The sequence below is a fragment of the Trachinotus anak genome, unplaced genomic scaffold (genome assembly GCF_046630095.1).
Source record: "Trachinotus anak isolate AG129_WGS33_773 ecotype Australia unplaced genomic scaffold, CSIRO_AGI_Tana_v1 ptg000007l, whole genome shotgun sequence".
In the NCBI taxonomy this organism is placed as follows: Eukaryota; Metazoa; Chordata; class Actinopteri; order Carangiformes; family Carangidae; genus Trachinotus; species Trachinotus anak.
In genome coordinates, this window is record NW_027273858.1 from 18,051,515 (window position 1) to 18,072,908 (window position 21,394).

The 21,394-nt window shown below is 42.0% G+C and overlaps 1 protein-coding gene and 1 long non-coding RNA gene across 6 annotated transcripts in view; one reads left to right on the plus strand and one right to left on the minus strand.

The window, feature by feature from the left end:
* Positions 1-21,394, minus strand: part of LOC139623167 (uncharacterized) — a 166,825-nt gene that overhangs the window by 58,297 nt on the left and 87,134 nt on the right. For 3 of the 5 annotated variants that reach the window (XR_011691436.1, XR_011691442.1, XR_011691439.1), the window contains exon 6: positions 16,191-16,332. This is a non-coding gene — a long non-coding RNA (uncharacterized lncRNA). Of the gene's footprint in view, positions 1-16,190; positions 16,333-21,394 lie in introns of those variants that run through there. The other 2 variants (XR_011691437.1, XR_011691438.1) reach the window with 1 other exon arrangement.
* Positions 514-20,537, plus strand: LOC139623158 (uncharacterized). Its single transcript, XM_071481160.1, has 16 exons — positions 514-7,065; positions 7,625-7,675; positions 9,416-9,510; positions 9,803-9,926; positions 10,047-10,096; positions 11,251-11,356; positions 12,030-12,188; positions 12,291-12,408; positions 12,501-12,559; positions 12,837-12,962; positions 13,057-13,151; positions 13,241-13,402; positions 13,532-13,728; positions 14,197-14,320; positions 17,433-17,626; positions 18,669-20,537. The coding sequence occupies exons 1-16, from the start codon at positions 6,213-6,215 to the stop codon at positions 18,910-18,912; spliced, it is 2,757 nt and encodes a 918-aa protein (XP_071337261.1). The 5' UTR covers positions 514-6,212; the 3' UTR covers positions 18,913-20,537.

Sequence of the window (21,394 nt, forward strand, 5' to 3'; positions counted from 1 at the left end):
CTGTAACTCACTCTGAAAGTCTTGTAGATAACATGTCTTTTTTTTTTTTTTAATTTCTTAGTCAACAAAACAGTTTCAGGATTTCTCCCTGAGTCCCGTTTGTTTAATTCATGGCTATTTCCATAAAGTAAACACATTCCCTTCTCACTCAGCTGTGGCATGAATCTAATTAGAAGTTTAGCCTGTGCTCCCAAAAAGGGTCACCAACCCTCCAAAAGATCAGATTTATGTACCCTTACATGGAGGTGATTTATTTGTGTTAAAAAACTTGGTCGTCATTCAAGTATGGTTCTCACTCTGCTCCCATAGTGGTAGCCAGCGGACAAAAACTCAGACTTGCATCCAAGTCTTTGTCTTTATAAATTTCTCCCATGAACTGTATAAACTACCAAATAGTCATCTCATGACCCAATAAAAAACAATCGCTGACCGGTGTAACTTGTAACCGGTTATCCAGTATTTACATTCCTTTAGATTACAATTCATAGCATGACAGAGGATAATCTTTCCTGACTGACCTACATGCTTGTATAATATAAATGCTGGTTGCATGTCAGTACTTGTTTAACATGGAAAGCTATGCAGTAAAGGATGTAAATTTCCTGTAGAAAAAAAAGTGCTTTCTCAAGAATCAAACTGACAAAATGTAAGCAGACAAAGCAAATCTTTTATGGTGTCAGAAGGAGTTTTTATAAAATATTCTGATGCTTTGGACTCTGTCTTGTCTCTAATGCCATTGACCTGTTGGCGAGTTTCACCTCCTAGTGCTAATTCTTCAATGAAAACCTCATGAGGCCACGGTAAATTTATCTCAAAGAAAAGACGTCCATGAACAGTGCTGATTGTGGTGAGGCCCGTGACTATTGTTGCCATCTGCTCACTATTTCCTGCTGCAAAGAAGATAATTGAATCTGAAATCACTTGGTTTAAGAGTGAGGGTTGTCACTGAAGTCTCCACCACAATAGTTCGGGCTCTTGTTTGTATTCTTTATAGAGTTATTTCCCCCTTGTTGTCTCTTGCAACATCTGCCCCTAACCCTCCAGATCAATACGGACCATCTAATAACCTGCCACACTTAATTAAAACCCCATCACTGCCTTTATGAGAGGCATCAAAGGGCACTGTGCCCAAAGGGGGTCATGCAGATAAGACTTCAATGGTGTGCTTTGCAGGGCCTCTGCACAATAGAGGAAGCTAAAAATCTTTAAGCTGGTTTGGTGAAAATAGGTCAGTGTTGGCAGCTGTGGGTAATGTGTCCCAGGCCTGGCCTGTGGTCCAGCATGCTGCTCGCCATATTTAACACCCTTTGTGCCATCCTCTCGGCACTAATCTGTCTTTTCACTGAGTGTTAAAATTAATTTGTAGTGATTTCTATGAGGGCACAGGAATCGTTAGGAAACCTCAAAGGGGCTACCAAGTGGACAAGTTGCCAATAGTAGGCCTTTGTCTTTGGTCTGCCCCTTTCTAAATGCCCATGACAGCAGCTTTGAAATGCCTGCCTGATGAGGCTCAGATGCTCTGGCTGTGGACATCACAGTGACCATACTTGTCTGGCTGTGAAAAACATCTCATGACAAAGACAAATCCAGCAAACAATACCACAGACCGGGTTCCAAAACTGCCCGAGTCAGAGTCCGGCCTGCATTGCTCAGTGATGTATCATGATAATCCTTGTTGGCTCTGAAATTACAGATAAAACTTAACTTGATTTGACTTTATTTCATCAAAGCTATCTCAACAGTCCAAACCCCAAGGGAGAACATCAGTGAAAAGAGATAACCGTATCATTTCAGAGCACTTGGCATTTACACAAACTTGTGTTCCCATGAGAAAATTGCAGACACAACTGTTTGGTTGAAGCCTTACAGTGGTGCTCATAACACCAGTGCAGGGAGGGTTGAAGAAAGGACTAGCCATAGAGAGCCTCAGAGAAAGCCACATCTTGTAAAGCAGGTTTGTGTGAGCCTGCTGCAGTCTGCTGAGTTGTCTGGAGTCAGAGCCTCTCTGGCGCATATCTTCTATCTTTTATTCTTTATTCCTCTTTTATCTTTCTTTATTTAATCTTTCTCTCAGTGTATATCTCTCTCACTCTCTCCCCCTCACACATAAACTGTCTCTCGCTGTCATGCCCCCGACCATTAAACACGAGGGGAGAATTAATGACACAAACATTTCTGATGTCTGCAGGAGTGTGGGCCCCTTTTCCCTGTCAGCCTCACTCTCACTGTATAAAAAAAGATAAACCTATAAACTTAAAAGAGAAAGAGGGAAGACTGAGAGATGGAGAGAGAAAGAAAGCAAATGAATAAAAGTGAGAGGAGGGCAGTTGTGGGTGGGTGTGGTGGGAGAGTTCCTCTCATCAAATTAAACTTCCATCACCGTCAAAGACACACTCAGATTCCAGCAAGCCAATCACCCAATCTAAGACAAATGATTTTGTCGAGCTTTCCTGCCACACTGGGCGTGGGAACGGCACAGATTCTCATAAAAAAAAAAGAGCCTGTAAATTATTTCCCTCCTGCTTCAAAGACGTGAACAACAAAAAAGGTTTGTGTTTATGTGTGGTGTTTCTGCGTTGTTCTCTCAGAGCCCGTTGGTCTTGGCTGGTTTCTACTATGCATGTGTGAACGTAAACAATATTTGGGATCTACAGCTGTCTGCTCACGAGTGACCGTCCAACAGACAAAATACAGAAGGGATGCCATCTTTCATTCTCGTGGATAAATAAAACTGCTCAAGGGTCATTTAAATCGGGGGGATCCTGTTGCATTTTGCTTTTCTCGCAGGCAGCGTTTTGATCAAAGCCGTTTGTAGGACCGCTTTCCTCTCCTTACCCCCACGCGCCACCCTCCCTGCCTCCTACATCCCACACTCCAACCCCCAGACCACGTCTGCCTTGCTGCTGCTAATCATTGGTGGTCTCCTGACTGCCAACAGTAATTGATTAGGGAGCGGAGGACTGGTGGGTGAGGGAGGGGTGGAGGGGAAAGTTCACCGCAGAAGTTCTCAAGGTCACTGCCCTCTCCCTCCCCCCACCAAACTCCTTTTCTCATGCTATTAGGTATCAGCCACAGGGGAAACTCCAAATATTTGGCACACTGGGTCCAACTTCCAAGAGGTTTGGTGGTGGCGAGCACAAACAGGAAGATCTGTGTAAGCAAAATGGATGCATCTGTTTAAGAGAAACTTGGTGGTGAGAAGGTTGGATTCGTGATGTGTTGATTTGCCTGTTCAATCAGGAACTCAACATCCTCGGTTGAATATGCTTGTTTTTGCAGACCCCCCTCGCTGCTCTAAGAATGCCGCCATGTTGTTTGGCCCTCTGCGGTCACTCAACATCCTTGACAATATAAAGAGGGCCGTGGATGTTATTCTGAAGTAATAACTCCCTCCATTCCTCCTGGTTTCACAGGAAGAGGTGACATTCTTTGCCTCTGGAAAGTGACTCATGCTGCTGTCTTGTTTAGTAAATGCAATTACTGGTTGAAGCATTCTCCTCTTCTGTGAATTAGAGCATAGAAAAAGCCTCTATTTCTTTCTTTTTTGTGAGCGTGTGCGTGTGTGTGTGCGTGCCTGTGTGAGTTCTCCAAACAGGGTCATGTTCACCACAGGACTCCTGACTTGTCCAGCCCATAGTCTGATTATGGACGAGACCCAGATTCTTGATGCCTATGGAAACATGACTGTCACAGGAAATGTTCAACATGTTTCACAGTGCTGCAACTGAGAAGAGGTGAGGGTGTTTTAGAAAGGAGCCCTCCCAGAGCTGAGGGCTGGTGTTGATGTTGGCCGCACAGCCGTCTGGGGGCTGTCCAGCATCCACCACTCTCTGGTTGTGAGACCAGTAAAAACACACTCAGAGCATGCTCAGATACTCATAGACCTATGTCTGGACATGTAGACTAACTCACAAAGTACAATGAAGTCCGGTGATGTAACTTCACATATGCATGTGGAAAGGCACAGCGACCCAGGAGGTGATGTTAAAGATAAATAATTGGGATAGAGTTTAAAATGTACATCGTCACTCAGAGAGTGGAGGCTAGTGGGTTTTCAATGTCTGTCTCAGTCACCTCTCCCACAAATGGCCCCTGGCTATGGCAGCTGTGAAGCATTCATCTTTGTCTGCTCTGTCACTTACACTGTCTCTCAACATTTATCATACGGAACTCATTTTTCATAAATCTACCAGTAAGGTCACAGATTTTCAGCTAATTTCAAACATAACCCGTATAATGCAGATGGAACATTAATCCAACATATATCTTTTCGTTCCCCTACCGCTTATGTATATTCAAACAACATGTAAAAGGGATTATGACAAAACTTGATATTGCTGCAAATACCAGATCAAGATATCATGAAAGCCGGTCTCATTGGCTGCGAATGAAAAGCACTTGTGTGGTTTAACTTTATCCAGACTTGTGAATACCAGGGGAGGTTGTTCTAAGAAGTGCTGGGTTCTGTTTTATGTCCTGTTGGTGTTGTGCATCCGCTCTCTACTGCCCCCCTTTGTTGGACACCTAGTATTGACCAGGATTATGTCACAGGCCCCTACTTTCAAATTCCCCCTCATGCTGTACTGCACAATGGTTTAACAATGCACAATCCTTCTGTTTACATATATTATATATATTTTTTCACTTGAAAGCTTAATTGTCTTAATCAAACTGGTTTGTTGTTGTAATTTCAAAAGAAAAAATGGTTGTTCTTCATATCACCTTTTCTCCCAGTGGGAACCATCATGTGGATCTCAGAGTGACATGGGTATAAAAGCACTTTTCACTCTTCTACAAAATCCTCATCCCTGCACTAAGTCTGTCAATAGTCAGCTGGCTTCCCACTGAAATCACCTTGACGTGCTGTAGTTTTTAGTAGCCTAGCAACAAAGTCTCTCTGGAACTTTACCACCTGGAAAGTTCAGGGTAGCTAGAAAAACAAAATGCTCTACTTTTGCCTCTATCTGCTGCCAGTGCGCAGAAATGATGCTACTGCATGCCAACAAATTGTTTAGCCTAATTTGAGATATTTATTGTGTCTGAGGTCAGCTTTTATTTGGGAAAAAATAGTCAGTGTTGTTAAAACCCCAATTAAGGCAACCTTTGTGGTAGATTTTAATTTAAACATAGAGCTGAGTTTTCCGTATGAATGTGGGTAATCTAATACATAGGCACTTACTTTTATAACAGAACAAAGATATGCAGAATAACTTTAAAAACCCTTCTGGACCAATCTGAATTTCATATGGTGTAGGCAGGTAAACATCTTGCCTTTTTTTAAAACTTGATTGTAAATTTCTTAAGGGGGAGAAGCAGGGGGGGTGGACATGGAAGAAACCCAGGAAAGTAATGGCAGAGTTAAAGAAACAAACAGTAGCAGCTTCCTTTTTCACTCCAAAGCGAGAACGCATGGTGAGACATGGATAACCGCTGGAGGAGCAATTATCCCCCTCAGTCTACTGTCACATTTGGGCGTGAGAAAAAAAACCATGGATATCATCTTTTCATACAAGCCCTCAATGTGGGTGGTGTGGCCAAATGGTTTTAAGCTGATGCTGGATGACTTATCATGCGGCAGGGAACAGGACCGGGCCTGTGGAATCAAGGAAATGTCATCCGATGCTATAGGGGTTGGATGAACCAAGCATCCGCCAGCCCATATTCTCACCTGTTTCCAAACAGGCTGCAAGTCCCCCACATATGAACCGCAAAGGAAGACATGTACTGGTATAACCACATGCCCTGACAAATGCACACATACATGCGCGTGCACACACTGTATAAATGTATGATTGATTTTATTTCTAGCAATTTATTTATCTTGTTTTTACCGACATTATATATGGTGAATGCCAAGATTTTATTTTGGCAGGGTACTGCTGTCTTATGACGGCCCCTTGAAACCAGAGCTGTATCTTCACTGATGCTGCTTAACATATCAAAGCATGCTGATTAGGCCCAGCATTCATTTCAAGTGTTCACCCGACCCTGTGAGCATGAATTGGTCCATTTTTCCACTCCTCTCCTAAGCAACACATGTAGCAGATGAGTGTTTGCGTCGTGAGCAGATGCTGTGGCTTCTATCGCAGTATTTCATCCCAGAGGAGTGGATGGTTGTTTATCTTCTCTTCAGGCCGCAGAGATTTATCTGATCAAAATGAAGAATGGTGTGTTCAGCAGTATAGCCGGCGTATAGTTGGACAGGTACTGCTATGGCAAGGGCTAATGCAGAGAAACAGCGGCCTCACAGACTCCCATGGAGAAAGAGCACTTGCCGTCTTTCATGCAGGCTGCTCTGCTGCTCGTGTTTGCGAGGTGAGGACGAGGATCCTGGGCAGGAGCAGGAAATGAAGATTAATGGGGGCCCTCAGCATCTACACTTGGATCAACGGGGATCAGGTGAAAAGGAGGCTATCCAGATTACAGTGGAGGATCTGGGGATAGTTAACACTGGCTTCAGCCTGCTTGACGAGGGGCCCCTGACCCAGAGAAACAGCATGGCCCGCTCAGCCAGCTCTGTGTCTTCCTGCCCAAAGGCTCTGAAAAAGAAACGACTGAAGCCTCTGTCCTCACTGCCTCTACAGCCGCAGGCCAAAGCAGCCATCACTTCTACCAGCAGAGAAGATGATGACGAAGAGGAGGAAGACCCACTGCTGTTTGACAGTGACACCCATAGCACGCCAGTTCTCCTGACAACACCCGTCATTAATCTGATCCCACCCACTCCCTCTGATGTCGTTGAAGATGATCAGTTCTTTGACATTAATTCGGAGGAAAGTGTAGCGCACACGTCCGGCAGTGATGGAAGCTTTGCTGCCGGCGACCAGGAGAGTTACGAGGAGAAGATAGAAAGCGTGGAGGCAGAGGGGTCAAATGAGGGATTCACACTAGCTGAGAACAGGGATGGTGCTGATGGTGCAGCTGAGCCTGAAGAGGGGTTAAGTGATGAGTTTGGAGAAGAAACAGAGGATGTGCCGAGCAAAGAGGGGGATAAAGAGAAAACAAAGCCTTGGTTCTTACGTAGCGCCTACCAGGTGCCTCCTCTCCCCGAGTTCCCTCAGAGAAGTGAGTGCAACACTGATAACATCTCCAGTGTTGTTTCACTGAAATTTACACTGAACACAAGACTCTGATATTCTAGGAAATGCAGTTGTTTGCTTTCTTACTGGGAAATAGATAAGAAGTTTAATGACAAATTAGCTTCTGAGGGTTCAATAGTGAGGTAGCTCTGTGATAATTAGCCAAGTACAATTAAGCCAATTAGGCAAATTAGGACATTTTGACATGTCACAGTAGGAAAAGCACAGGTATAAACAATGAAATCAGTGATGTCTGAATTCCATTTAGCTGCTTCAGTTTCAGAGTCCTGGTGCCTGTTGGCTCACTGTCACAGTTTATAGGGAGACCTACAACACCTGTGCTTCTCCTATATGACAAGTCGAATGTCTGTTTGTGAAAAAAAGTCCTATATCTTCACTAAACACAAAGATAAATTTGACATTGTTCTAATCATCTGACTTCAGGTAAAAAAAGAAAACAGTTGTATTTACCAAAAGTGTCTCCTGTTTTTATTTCAAAGGACATTTTATACACAGTGGTTATCTTTTTTTCTTTCTCTACACAGGGAGCTTTAATGCTGGAATAAATCTTCTGTCATTTACTGAGCACAACTTGGGTGAGTTTTCTTGAAGTGAATTAGCAAAGTGTTTGAATTGTAAACTTCTCTGTTTCCATTTAGGGAAACTCTAGGTGAGAGGTAAATGGCACCAGATGATGGTTCACTTCATCCAGCTGTTGAGCTCATGTGTTGCCTCTTCGTTTTGATCTCAGTCCCCATTCAGATGAAATTGCAGTCATTATGTGACATGGCTACAGTACCTCGAACGCCTCCTTTGGGAGTTGCAGAAGTTCCCCTTTGTTGGAATCCCTTTTTAGCCATTGTGTGTATTCCCAGTGCGTGGCTGGGCAGGCGGTTCCCAGGTTTTGGGTTCCTGTGACTCAGCATGCTCTCCTCCCTCAGTCGTCTTTCAAAGAGCTTACTTTCTTTTCAAACCAGAGGAGGACAATAATACTGGAAACGATAAGCATCGCATTTGCCTATCCATTACATAAATGTGCTGAAAAGTTTTGACTCTAAAGCTCTGCTTTGTCATTAACCCTGTGTGTGTCTGTGTGTATGGTTATCAAACTTTGTCACGCACCAAACTGAAATTGCTCAGTCCATATGTATGTGTGCGTGCGGGGATGCAATGTGTTTGTGCTAACCAGTCAAGGGTGAGAGAGCTCACTCATGCTTTGACTTGTCCTGACTGAGCCAACTCAGACTGGGAACAATGTCCATGTCTCTGTTACTGGTGATTTCACCCTTTATGGCAACATCAGACTGTGTCCCCGAGCCTGCCCTAAATTTCCTGTCCTCCTTTGTTTTGATTGGGCTTTTCCTGGACATGGCTGTGGCAGGGCGGGTGAACTGCTACCCTCCATTACCATTCTCAGACAGCTCTCCATCTTGTGTCCCTTCTCCCATGCATGGTGAAAAGAAGTCAGGACCGACTGGAAGTTATTTTCTCAGAATTTCAAAGAGGTGATGAAGAGAGTGCCAGCTCGCTGCCCCCCTCCTTGTACTCCACTGTCTCTCCAGGACCCAGACAAGATTCCACTGCTGACACACATAAACCAATTACACTGTCTTATCTGATTCTGACTCCATCTAAACTCCCATCCATGTCAAACCAGCCTTTCAGAGACAGGCCCCTGAAATGAAAAACATGTGTTTAAGAAATTAGGCAGAATTTTTTTTGCTTGTAAACTATTTGAAAAGACTACTGTTTTTTTGAACAGTAAAGGGGGTCTTGATGCTTCAATTTGTGATGGTATAAAAGTTAAAGTAGTTAGAAATGAGACATTGCTCAGTGACACCAATGTTGCAGTGAACTGCAAACATTCCAACATGTATCACGATCACATAACAGGACTTTGTTGCCTGAGAAAGCCGGGGCCTAGCTTGGATGCCATATTCTCAGCCTCATTCGTCTTGCTTGTTATGATAGCAGAAAAAAAAGATATCTGCTTGCTGACCAAATGACATTTGGAAAATGTAAGAATATGTGCTTTCTGTGGGAAAGAACTTGGATTGTCAGAGAAGTATGTCATCAACCAGACGAACGTTAGTGTGTCTGACAGGTTGCCAAGCAACCCCATCTAGCTGCGTCCAGTATCAGCACCAGCTAATGCACTGCAAATAGATCTGATGACCTGGACGCCAGAAAAGGGCAGTTAAGGCCTAAAACCTAAAAAGAACAGAGTGGCTTAAAACAGTTAAAACAAAGACTTTACTGAATTGTTAATTTTGACATACTCTAATCAGGGTGTATCGTTATACCTTTGTTGGCTTCTTTTCTCTGTCGCTGTGCAGATGACCTGAGCAACAGAGATGTGAGCTGCTCCGACATGCTGACTGAAAGCCTGCTTCCTCACGCTGCCAACATGGACACATTTACTCACCAACGGGTATAAAGACCATGCAATGAACCTTTTTGCTGAAAAGGTTTTCTCATGACTTCCTCATACTGTATATCACATGCTATCTCTATGGCCAACAAGGTCCACACATGCACCTTTAATGTATTTAAAGTTATCTACAAAGAGTCACTACACATTCCTGGAATTAATGCACTTTATCTGATTTAGACTGTGACTGTGTATTAAGACTCCAGAAGTTAAAAATACCGACTGACTATAAATTGATTAGACTGGGTTGGATTCTAGCCTAATGTTAACTGAAACTTGTATTACGTGACAGAGACCAATAACTCGCTCCTGCAGTCTTGGGGACACATTGACCAGGAGCGCCACTTTCCATGCTTTAACCCATCCCACAGACCAGGAAGAGGAGGGGTCGCCACGACAGCGACGCACAACTGTTGGTGAGTCTGGTATTATTATATTATGGACAAACAAAATTGTTCTAATAATACTACTGTAATGTTTGATATGTTCAAAAACTACTTCACAATTCTGTTTTCCTTTGTGCCCCTGTCATGCAGCATCATATATGCCTCAGTCTAAGGATCAGAATGGAAACTTCCAAGAGAAGGTACTATAAACCATCAAAGCAGGGCCTTCAGGGTGGCATCAGCACACAGCCCAGAGCTGCTGCAATTACAGAATATGCTCTGTTTATATTTCCCAGCTCCCTTGATCTGTCAAAGCAATGACTCTGCAAATAGTCTCAGGATTTTTGTCTTTGCGTCCAGGATTTGCCAAGCAAGATTGCTTGTATCCTTAGCGATCCGTGTGTTAGCTGAAACACAAAACGGAAAGAAAAAGAAAACTTTTTTAAAGGCAAATTGCTCACGTCTTGCACTGATTATCTCCATGCATTATCAGCTGTCTTATTTTCCTCCGGTACCCCTGAGTCATTTATGCAACATGTACCCTAAGCAGCCACGCCTCTCTCTACAGCCCAACACTGAGACCCCAAATTAGATGAAATGACTTAAACTATGGATTATTTATGTGGTTTTGGTGAATTATGATCTAATAGGGTTTTTGTTTTTTGTTTTTTTTTTTCAAAAAGTCTCTCTGTGTTATAATGTAATAGTGAAATCCCTGAGACAAGGAAAACCTCCAACCCCAATTTATCTAATCACTCCACAGTCACCTTGTAAAGCCTCCACTGGCAGCAGGGAACTCTAGTTTTCTTCCCAGGAACACCATAAACAGAGAATCTGTGACTAAGGCAACAATTACATAGAAACCGGTGTTTAGGTTCCCTGCCTAAGTAAACATTTCTTTGTCTTTTTTAAACATTTATTTATGGTTAAACACACAAATGTGTTTATTTGCTGTAATATGCCAAAGCATGGATATCCAGCACAGTCATACATTCTGTGACTGAATCAGGGATACATACAATGACAAACTGCCTTGGAGCTTCATCATGTTTTGTCTTGATGTCCAAATGGGTTTTTGCATGCAGCAGTTTCAGTCTGAATCATCTTTGTGCATTATGTCCTACTCTCTTTGCAATTCCCAGAAAATAGATATATATACTATACCACATCTCAAAACAATGCTTTAAAGGCTATGTTGCTTATGTGTGGAGTAATATGATAAAATGATATAGGACATAATGCACATTTTGCTGTATTGTTTTGTTTAGCAAAACCGTTTTCCCCATGGCACTTGTTTCATGTCTGTGCAGAATGTGGTATAAGCAGCAGGTATGTAACCGCTCCTTCTCCCCAGGACGTGGACAGGCAAGTGGCCAAATCTCTCAGGGAGCTGAACACAGATGAAGTCTGCCAGTGGTTTACCAATATTGGACTGGAGAAATGCCTTCCTCTCATCAGAGGTAAAACACATTCTTCTGTCTCCTCTCCCAGCCCTGTGGCTGCACAATTAAGGTACACATTGCCAATTTGAGTTTTCTTTTAGCACACATCAAAAGAACTGTTTTTTTTTTTTTTAATGAATATCAATATGTTAAGAATAAAAAGAGATGAGGACGATATAAAATTAAACCTGACACCTGCATGAGCAGGTATTTGAATCAGTTTCCTTTTTACTTAACAATATTGTCACATTCACGCAATTCTACACAGTTTAGTTCTAATTCGACAAATTCCTGATAATACTATTGTCTTAGTAGTTCTGACACAAGCAGGTGTTTAGAAATAAGTTCACTCTTATTAAATCTTATTCATTTCTACAATGGCAACAACAAGAAAGTTAATATAAGGCTGTAAAACTTTATATATTTCTCTAAAGTTAAAAGTTAAATTTTAATGTTCAGATTTGTTCTACTTTCTGCTCATAAATATGTCATCTGCACATTCCCAATTTCCATATTTTCCTTTTTAAAAACAGAATTCAGTTCTGCAAAGACTTGTCTTTTAGACAAAAACTGCCTGCGTTAAATTTGTCAGCTCCTGTTTGTTATGATTTATAGTTTTCCGGCAGCCGTACAGCTACGACATTTCTTGTCATATGTACTGTAGGTGTGTGACTGAATGTTTCTCTTTCAGAAGCTAAACTGTGTGGCACAGACATAGCTTCAGTAGATGTGAACACTTTGGACATCCTCCATATCACCACACTGGAAGACAGAGAGCAGCTGCTGTCAGCTATTTACAATGAGCTGCACCCTCCCAGCACCATCACCCAGAGACTCGACTCTCTGCTCGGTACGCTTTTATCTTCAAAACACAACAAATTAACATTTTCAAGATATTGTGCAAATGAAGACTGTTAAAGAGATGTTTACTCGTGTCTCTTTTCGGTAATAGATTCCTTAGGGCCAAATAATGTTGAGACATTCACTGCAACATTGGTGTCAATGAGCAAGTCAAAGTCCTCTCCTCATGTGAGCTGCCTGAGCATGAATCGACGTTCCCTCAAACTCAGGTACAGCCCCCACTTACATACACACGCTGAATGTCTCAAACAAATAACAAAATGAGCTCCATAATTTAATCTTTTGACTTTTTCCACTATAGAAACAACAGCAACATCATGTTACAGAAGAGTTCTCAGCTGATAGAGATCACTATTAATGGTGAGTAAAGGTTACAAATATAAGAAAGTCCATGTACATTTACACTATATGGTGGATGTGAACACTAATGGGAGGGCAATGGACTAATTACTGTACATGCAGCAATCTGAACATACAGGTTTGTATTGTATTAAAATATTCACTTACTGTACATATGGCTGCACCATGCACCATCAAGCCTGCGGGACAGTTTTAGCTTTTATAATGAACACTTATTTGAGAATGACACTCATGGGAGGCCTCTGCAGTACCTCTGATCATCACGCTGACGTTGCAGCATCAGAGCGGATAGTTCATCTCAGAACGCCAAAGGAAACAACAGTGGGAAAAATCATGGAATCGTGTTTCAAAATGCTGGGAGTGACAGAAGACAAAAGTCTATTCACAATGAAAGAAAAGCAAGGTGCGTACTACATGATTTACACCACTTAATGTAGAACTCATTTACACAAAAGAAATACTGTGTATGTGTACTGTGCATTTGCTTTGATTTCAAGCTTCTTCAGAGGAGCTCTCACCAAATCAGCAGATTGGGAGTCTACTCACATCGACATCAGAGAGCAGACAGTTGGAGCTGCACTTGTGTAAAATGGTAGGCTATTTAAACACATAAACTGCATACTGCATGCTAGACACCAACCCCCATAACAAAGAAGCTTCCTACATGCTTTTGTATTACAGGAGAAACCAACAACTGTTGCCTCCCAAAACAGTCCAGACGTCAACCGCTCCAATGACAATGGTAATATCAACAAAAATGTCCAGGGGAGCCAGCCAGCAAAAGAAGAGAGGATTAGAGAGCTAAACCAACAGGTGGACGCACTACAAAATGTCATCTTTCAGGTCACTATCTCTGTTACACTACATCTAGAGCCATATGCAATAGATTGACATTTGCACTACAGCTTAAAAAATATTTTTTTTATTCATTTAATAAGTGTAATCACCAGGTTGACCTCTGTGACCCCAAAGGTCCAGGAGCTCCACCATGGCCTGGTAGCTTTTTGTTCAGAGTTAAAGAACATGGATGGAGATGTGAATGTAGACAAGCTTGGCTCTGCTGAGCTGAAGCAGAGGCTGGAGTTGGTCAAAAGCCGACTGAACGACAAGAGGCAGAGCCTGCAGACCCTCAGAGGCAACATTAACAACTCAGCCGCTCACAAGAAGAAGTAGGTGGACTGTCTCTGTTAACTAGTAGCTTGTTCAACAATACATCAAACTTCTCATCCACCTTTCAAAGACATTACCGGCAGTGTGATTACAGACTCCAAAATACCCACTGCTCTGAATATAAACATGAGCAAGTGTCTGGTTGTTTGTGTTTGACTGCCATCCACTTATGATATGTGACGGTACTTTGAACCTAAAAAGTAAGCAGGAATAGAAAAAGTTAATGAACTGAATAAATAGTTATGGCTACTCTTCATGGAAGTCAAAGATACCTTAAAGCATTGCCACCCCAAGGAAAGTAAAAAATAAACCATATGCTATGTTTATTAAACTTCACACAAACCCATAATAAGTAAATGAGTGAGTGTAAATGTACTGTAAATGTAACTACAATCGAACAACGTGCATGTGTAACTACAAACTTTATAAACCATGGTGTATGTCTTTGGCCTTTTCTTGCCATTCAGGCAGTTGGAGGTTCGTCTGTTGGAAAAGATGAAGCTGAACTGCCAAGTGTTTAAGGAGGAAATTTCCATGGTGCATCTAAACCGACAGGTGGCTCACCTACAAAACGCTCTGCAGGGGAGCAAGGTACTGCTGATCACATTAAAGTGACTAACATCTTTCACGGATTACTTGCACCACTGCAGAACTGAACTCACACGTTGGAGGTCTGGAGCTCAGTCAGCAGAGTTTAATCAGCAGCATGTGAAACACAGTTACACCAAAATGTGGGAAAGCAGTATGGTCTGAGTCAGAGAATGTTTTGATTGCTAAAAATACACAATGAGAAACTATGATTTGCACCAAAACAAAGTTAGTTACTGAGAGAAGCATGTGTGGTATGGGCTACTAAAATCCTGCTTCTGGGGAAAGAACAGTCAAATTTGGTGTTTTTGGACCAGGATGCCAGAGCAAATGCTGTTCTGTCTTTAACCATATCAAAACAACGCAATATAAACAGTATGACTCGACTCTTCCTCACTAAGGAAAGCCTCACTGTAATAATCACAGAGCTGGAGGATAAATTCATCTACAGAACATGTTAAGTTAAGTTTAAATATTTGTTTATTAATTGTCCTACAGTAGAATTAACAGCCACTAAGAAAGGCGGTAACAGCTTCCTGATGTAGCCCATTACTTGACACCATTATGTCAATCATCTTTGATCTTTTCTCCACTGTTTGCCTGATTGACAACACAATGCTCCTTTCTGTTACTCTGTTTCATTAAGCTGTGCAGTTAGTCCCGTTGTGAGAGTGGGTATACAAGGCTGAGTGAAGTCCTTTGGATGAACATGCACTTTTTCTGAGAAAATGATGTTTAGCGCTGACATCCGAGAGCCTGTGACCATACCAACAATGGAATGTGTGTGACAAAAGCCACTGGGAGAGTGCAATGGAGAAATGGGCCAGCATGTGTAAAACTATCTGTATCTATCCCCGGAGGAGCCCACTTCTTTTTTTAATGTGGCTCTTTTATCCCGTTGGAGAAGCCCTAACGAGTTGCCATGAAAGGACACACGCGGCTTCAGCTTTGAAAGGTGCCCCGTGTCACGTTGCCGCCCCCGGGGCCACACTTTTTTAGGTGCTGAGTTTGTGGGAAAAGCAGCAGCGCTAATGTTTATCATATGACCTAATCAGAGTTAACACACAGGTCAGAGCTGAGGAGCAGTCTGGGAACTGATGGAGCTGCTGCTCTAATAAGGAGCAGACTGCCCTGTGTTTGGTCTTGTAGGCTGCCCCGCATTACAGACAATAAGGAAATATTTCATCATTGGCAGTCTAATCTCTAGGATCTATTGCAACTGGAGAGCATCAATAAAGCAGCTGAGAGAGAAGGAGAAAGAGAAACAGAGGCAGAGAGTGAAGGGAGGAGGGGGAAAGACGACTAATGGTGGAAATGATTTTAAATAAGTGGTTTAGCTTGGACAAATGAAAACTTCAGACAGACTATTACCGAGGGGAAATTGGGAGAATTATTGTTTCATCCACTCTTTAGTCTCACATGGTCTTTAAGGACAGATTGAGGTTTGAGAAAATCTGCCACCCTTTTTTGCCATGGCATGCCCCTGAGTTTAAGAAAAGGATAGGGTGTCTCCAGTTTTTATATAGAACAGCCATGATAAGGGTTGCGGTTGATCACTTTTGTCAAATTGTCTCCCATTACTCTGTTCTCCATTTTCTACCCCAAGGCTGACTGTGTTAAAGATCTCTGCTGTTAGAGCAGCCAAGGCATCCACATTCAGAATGACAGCGCTACTAACACCCATCATTGTAAATGAAATGCAATCCTTTCCACTTAGCATCTATGTTGTCTGGTCTGTCAGAGAATCATTTCTCACATTTCTGAAACAAAGTCCTTTCACAGATCATGGTGTAGCTTCCTATGATGGAAGAGAATAATTCTCTTTAAGACTTGTGCAAGGGGGGAGGAACCAAACTGTTTTTGTGAACTTATATTCACTTTTCTCCTCCTGAATGATGACTTCTTTCTTGTCTCACCTTTGTGATCTTCAGTAGCAGCGGTTTAACTGCCTACAATCAGTCCACCAGAGTATGTACCCTTTGTCTGCCCCAGGTAGGTTTGGATTTGGTCAGATCCTGTGGATAAACAAGAAGAATATGAAGAGAAAATTCTTTGGGCTCTTGGCGTGTGTCCAACATTGAGGCAAACTAAAAGGGAAAATGATGTGTATTAGAGTGGGTTTCTCAAGGGTCTTCAGCTGCGTTTCCGTAGATATATCCTGTCTGGCCCACTTGTCTGAGCAGAGAGAAGCCTTAGCTTTGACCCCTGACCCTGGCAAGGCGGCATCTATTGCTGCAAGGCTTTCACACGCCATTCAGAGGGAGGAGGGGTAGGGGGGTGGGGGGTTATGCCAAGAGGCTGGATAAGGGAACATTGGAATTCAGTGGTCGGACTCACAAGTTATTTCTGATCCCTGCAAGCTACTTGTGGTGTGATCTCCTCCAAAGCTAATCATTACATCTTGGTGGTCTCCTGACTTTGACGCTGCCTCAGTCTTATGTCCTGGGGACTAGTGGTATCTGTCATCTTTATGGATTCATTCCAAGAAAAATAGGTACAGTTTTATTTCTAGGAAGTTAGGTTCATGTTTAAGAGGTAGTGAAACACAACTTTTAAAGTTTTAAAGATCCTTTTACCCATTGACCTCAAAGGAATTGTTTGACATTTTGGAAAATACAATTATTTGTTTTCTTGCCAATAATTAGATGAGAAGATTGACATTACTCTCATATCTATGTGTGGCATATCTGGTGTGATAGAAACTTGTGGATATGACAAAGTCAGTGCAATTGTACATTTCAAAAAAACAAACAATATATAAGTTTTAATCAGTGAGCTTTAAAGGTGCTCAAAGGTGGATATTTTTCTCAGCAAGAAAATAAAAAGGCATGTTTCCAAAAATGTCAAACTATTCCTTTAACTTTAGTTACTGCAAACAGGTAATATTTACTGTAGCTAACAGTTTACTTCATAGGCTAGCAGTATCTGATTTCCTTCAGAATACGAAAGCATGAAATGGGCCGATAATACTACTTCTTGTGTCACGCCATGTTTTTTCATGAAATTTACTTAAATCCAATACATATGGGATCCGATTTAAGATCTGAAACATTTGCACTTAACATTCTTTGTCCTTGCATTTGTGAACATGTGTTGTTGCTGTGTCTGAATTCAGGGGAAAGCTCGGAAAAGGAGCCTGGCCATCGGCAGCCTGAGCCAGCTGGTGTCACCGCAGTCTGCGGCCATGCTGCTGGTTGTACAGGAGAACCAAGGCCCTGATGGCCATTATGGTTTTGCATGTCACTGCAGAGAAAGCAGCGGACTAGTGGTGGTCAAGGTGGACAACACGCACCTCTGTGTAGATGACAGGTAACACACGAACACATACAAAAAAAAAAAAAAAAAATCAAAGCCAGTAATTTATCTAGGCCTGATGACAAAAACTTGTTAGTGTTCACAGAGGCCAATTAATGAGAGCAGTATTCAGTGTCTCACTCATCACACCCATTTCTTTCATCGCTCTATTTTTCTATGCTTGGTAGCCATGGAAACCGATTAGATATTGGCCCCAAAACAAGCAAACACTGTAATGTAATACTTGGATGAAGAAGAGAGTAAAATGGAGCAGATAAAAGAGCTTCACATAATTAAGCAATTACTACATTCGAACAAGCACATACTTAGATACCCAGTTCTCTGAAACTCACACACACACACACACACACACACACACTCTTGTCTTACTGTGTTTGTGAGGAACCATCATTAATGCATTCCCTAGCCCCCTACTCTAAGCATCATGCCTGAATGCCTAAACCTTATTCTTGTCGGGTCCATCAAAGCTGTTGGAGCCCACAAGAATAATGGGCTCCTGGTTTTTGGACCCTACGAATATAGTAAAACATGACCCCAACCACTTTGAGCCTCACTGTGTGTTCACTTATTGCACCTGTGCCAATGCTCTTTACACGGCTAATGAAAAAATACAAAGGTTTGTTATTTCCCTGTCAGTTTTATCTGGGTGGCTATAAATAAAAACTAATGAAGGGAATTTTTTAATGATCACTACATAAAGGTGATGCCTTTAATATTTCATGCTCTGTGATTTGGGTAATCTTTGATATCGTTTGGTGCTTCGTAAATAAGCATAACAAAGGTCCTGCCTTTACCTGCAGCAAGAGTGCTGGCAAATAAACATTTGATACTTTGAAGGAGTTGAGAGAGAATTTCCCCATCAGCTTCTCGGTTTTAAGGTCACAAATATAATACATTCCTACATTATTGAAGAAAAAGTCAGAACTTTATAAATCAGAATGATATGATGCTGCTGAAAATTTAACTCTCTGTTTTTACATGGATGTATTTTTGGATGTGTGCGTGTTTGTGTATGTGTGTGCGATTGGCTTTTCAGACTGGTGGAGGTGAATGGTGTACCAGTGGTCAACTCTACTCAGGAAGAGCTGACTGACCTCCTGCTGCAGGGACCCAGTGCTCAAATTGTTGTCCTTCGCCAGCCCCCGCCCATCCTCACCTCCCAGCAGGACCCTCTGCTCCTGCAGCACATGGTCGACCCTGATCCCATGCAAACAATCTGCCCAGAAAGGGATGTAGTCACCATGGAAACACCTCCGCAACGGAGTGTGATGGCCATCTGATGAGACGACATGACATGAAGTGACAACCACTGAGACTGACTGAGACTTTCAATCGATGTCTGTCTGTAGAATGACCTATAATGTGAAATCGCAGATGCAGAAAACTCTGTGTAGATTCATGACTAAAACCATGTGTATGCACAAAACCAGAAATACGCATACACACTGTTTTACGCATACACATCACACCATTTTATTAACCTCACTCATTGAGAAATTGGGCACACATGCACAAGCCTCATGTCCACTCCCACAATTAGCCATAAATGGATGAAGACACTCCCTTAATCCATCAGTTTGCAAACAAAAACACTGCCTGTGCCAAAAGTTATCAGGCATGGCACTGAAAAGAAGGACAAAAAAGAAATGCAACTTCACCGATTGTTGGTTGGATCACGACCAGGAGCTCATCAGGAAAGTTAAATTCAGTAACTCCTACTGTAAAGTCCCGTTTTACTCTGAAAGTCATTTGTCGGGACAAGAAACGTCTTAATTAGACACCAGACAGGCGTCTGAAATTGTGATTAGTAAATATTAATATTAAATAAATATTAATATCAAAACAGTTCACAGAATGCCTCACAATAAATAATGAGGATACAATACGAATGCAATTATAATTTATAATTGTCAAATTGTTTTGCTGTGTAAATAGCAAAACTAAGAATGATAATATTGAATGCAAGCTCCATGAAGTTGGCAATTTTGTTTTATGTTAAATTCTGTGTCTCTTTGCTTTGCATTTTCACTTCACTGTATCTAATTAGGCTCACTCTAAAAAACCATACGTGTGCATCGTCAAAAAATACGCGAGGTGCGCACAGTCTCACCACTGTCTGTGTTCATAAATACCACTTCATGTGCGGAAAATGGCATATCCATGGCTTTTGTGTGCATGCATCATTTATGCATCTGGCCCCAGGTCATCTTTTGTCATTTAGTTTTATACACCCATATGTGTATGTATGTGTTTGTATTGATAAAATGTTCTGCATACATTGTTGACATATGCCTTTTAGTTAGGAATGTCAAACAGTAATATGACTGTTTTTCCATGACTTTTTTCTAGTTTAAAGCATCACCATATGTGCATCACTTTGTTCTTGGTAGATAGTAGCAATGTGTAATCCATACTGTTTCAATGTAGGCATTGTTCACAGAACAAAATGTTTTGGGGAAAAAAAGGAAAGAACAAACAAAGACTACATTCACTTCTTTTTTTTATTCGGATATCTCCCTGGTTTACATCATGTTTGTGGCACGAAGGAAAATGAAAAGGAAAAAGAAGAAACATGGAGGCAGATAGAGGCTCTGCTTCACCACATCTGTGATAAGCATTTCTTTTTGAGCATTCAGCAACAATGTAAGCCTGATGAGGATGACTCTGCATGCTTCACCTCTTTAAAACGCAGATGGAACTGGATAGAGTCTGAAAATATGTGATGTAGTGTAAAGACACATCTGCAAGTTTTCTCTCTGCAGATTAGACACTGAGATGGTCTGCAGCCGTGTTCAGGGCAGAGGATTTCTTTAAAAAATGAGTAACGTCTCCCCTTTGTACGTTGTAATGTAATCCACTGTGCTGTAGGAATAAACCCTTGGGCCCGGAAATGCCTCATTTCTCAGCCTTGTTCTCCCTCGTTAAGTGGCAGTGGATCATGTAAGTCTGACAGAAAAAACAGCACAAACGCTACCAAACCCTGACCCAGACCCCTGAGGTCCAAAGAGCCTGAGAGGAGAAGTGATGAGACCAGTCTGACTTGTCAGTTGATGAGAAAGGTCACAGGTCAGTCACCAATACATTTGTGCATTAATGGATTTGAAATCAAAGGCAAATGAGCTCCATATAATCCAGACTAGATGAGAGAGATGATATTTTCTGGTTGCCAAACAGACCCACAGGGAGGGAGGAGTATGATACTGGCAAGCAGGAGATTTGAGAGGCTTAGTCGCAGACATGGGAAATTGAAGTCAACCATGCCACAACATATTCATTTACCCACTGACACAGATGAACCATAATGACATACCTCAGGGAGCGTAACAATATAGTGAGAGGTTATCCAAAACCGCAAAATAATGCAATAGCAGGGTGTACACATGTAGAGCTTTAGAGAGAGGCTGAAAGGAAATAGAGAGATGAGACAAGGAGAGCAAGAGACAGAGAGAAATCTACTATGATGATCATGCTCATTGTCAAAATACCCATGCAGCAGGAACTGAGGTCAATCCAGTCTATTCTTCCATTCAGTGCAGAGAGACAGGGAGAGAAATTCATAGCTCAGCAAAGTCAAGCCACACAGAGACAGGAGGCAGAGGAGAGAATGTGTCATGGCTGCCTTTATGGAAATAAATTAACACTGGAGAAAATGAGACAAAATCCTATAAACACTGCCGCTGGCAGGAGTAGAAAGACACCGTGGGATTCCCAGTGACGAAAACAGCCCAGAACACACACCAACAGGCCTTGATACTCCAACTC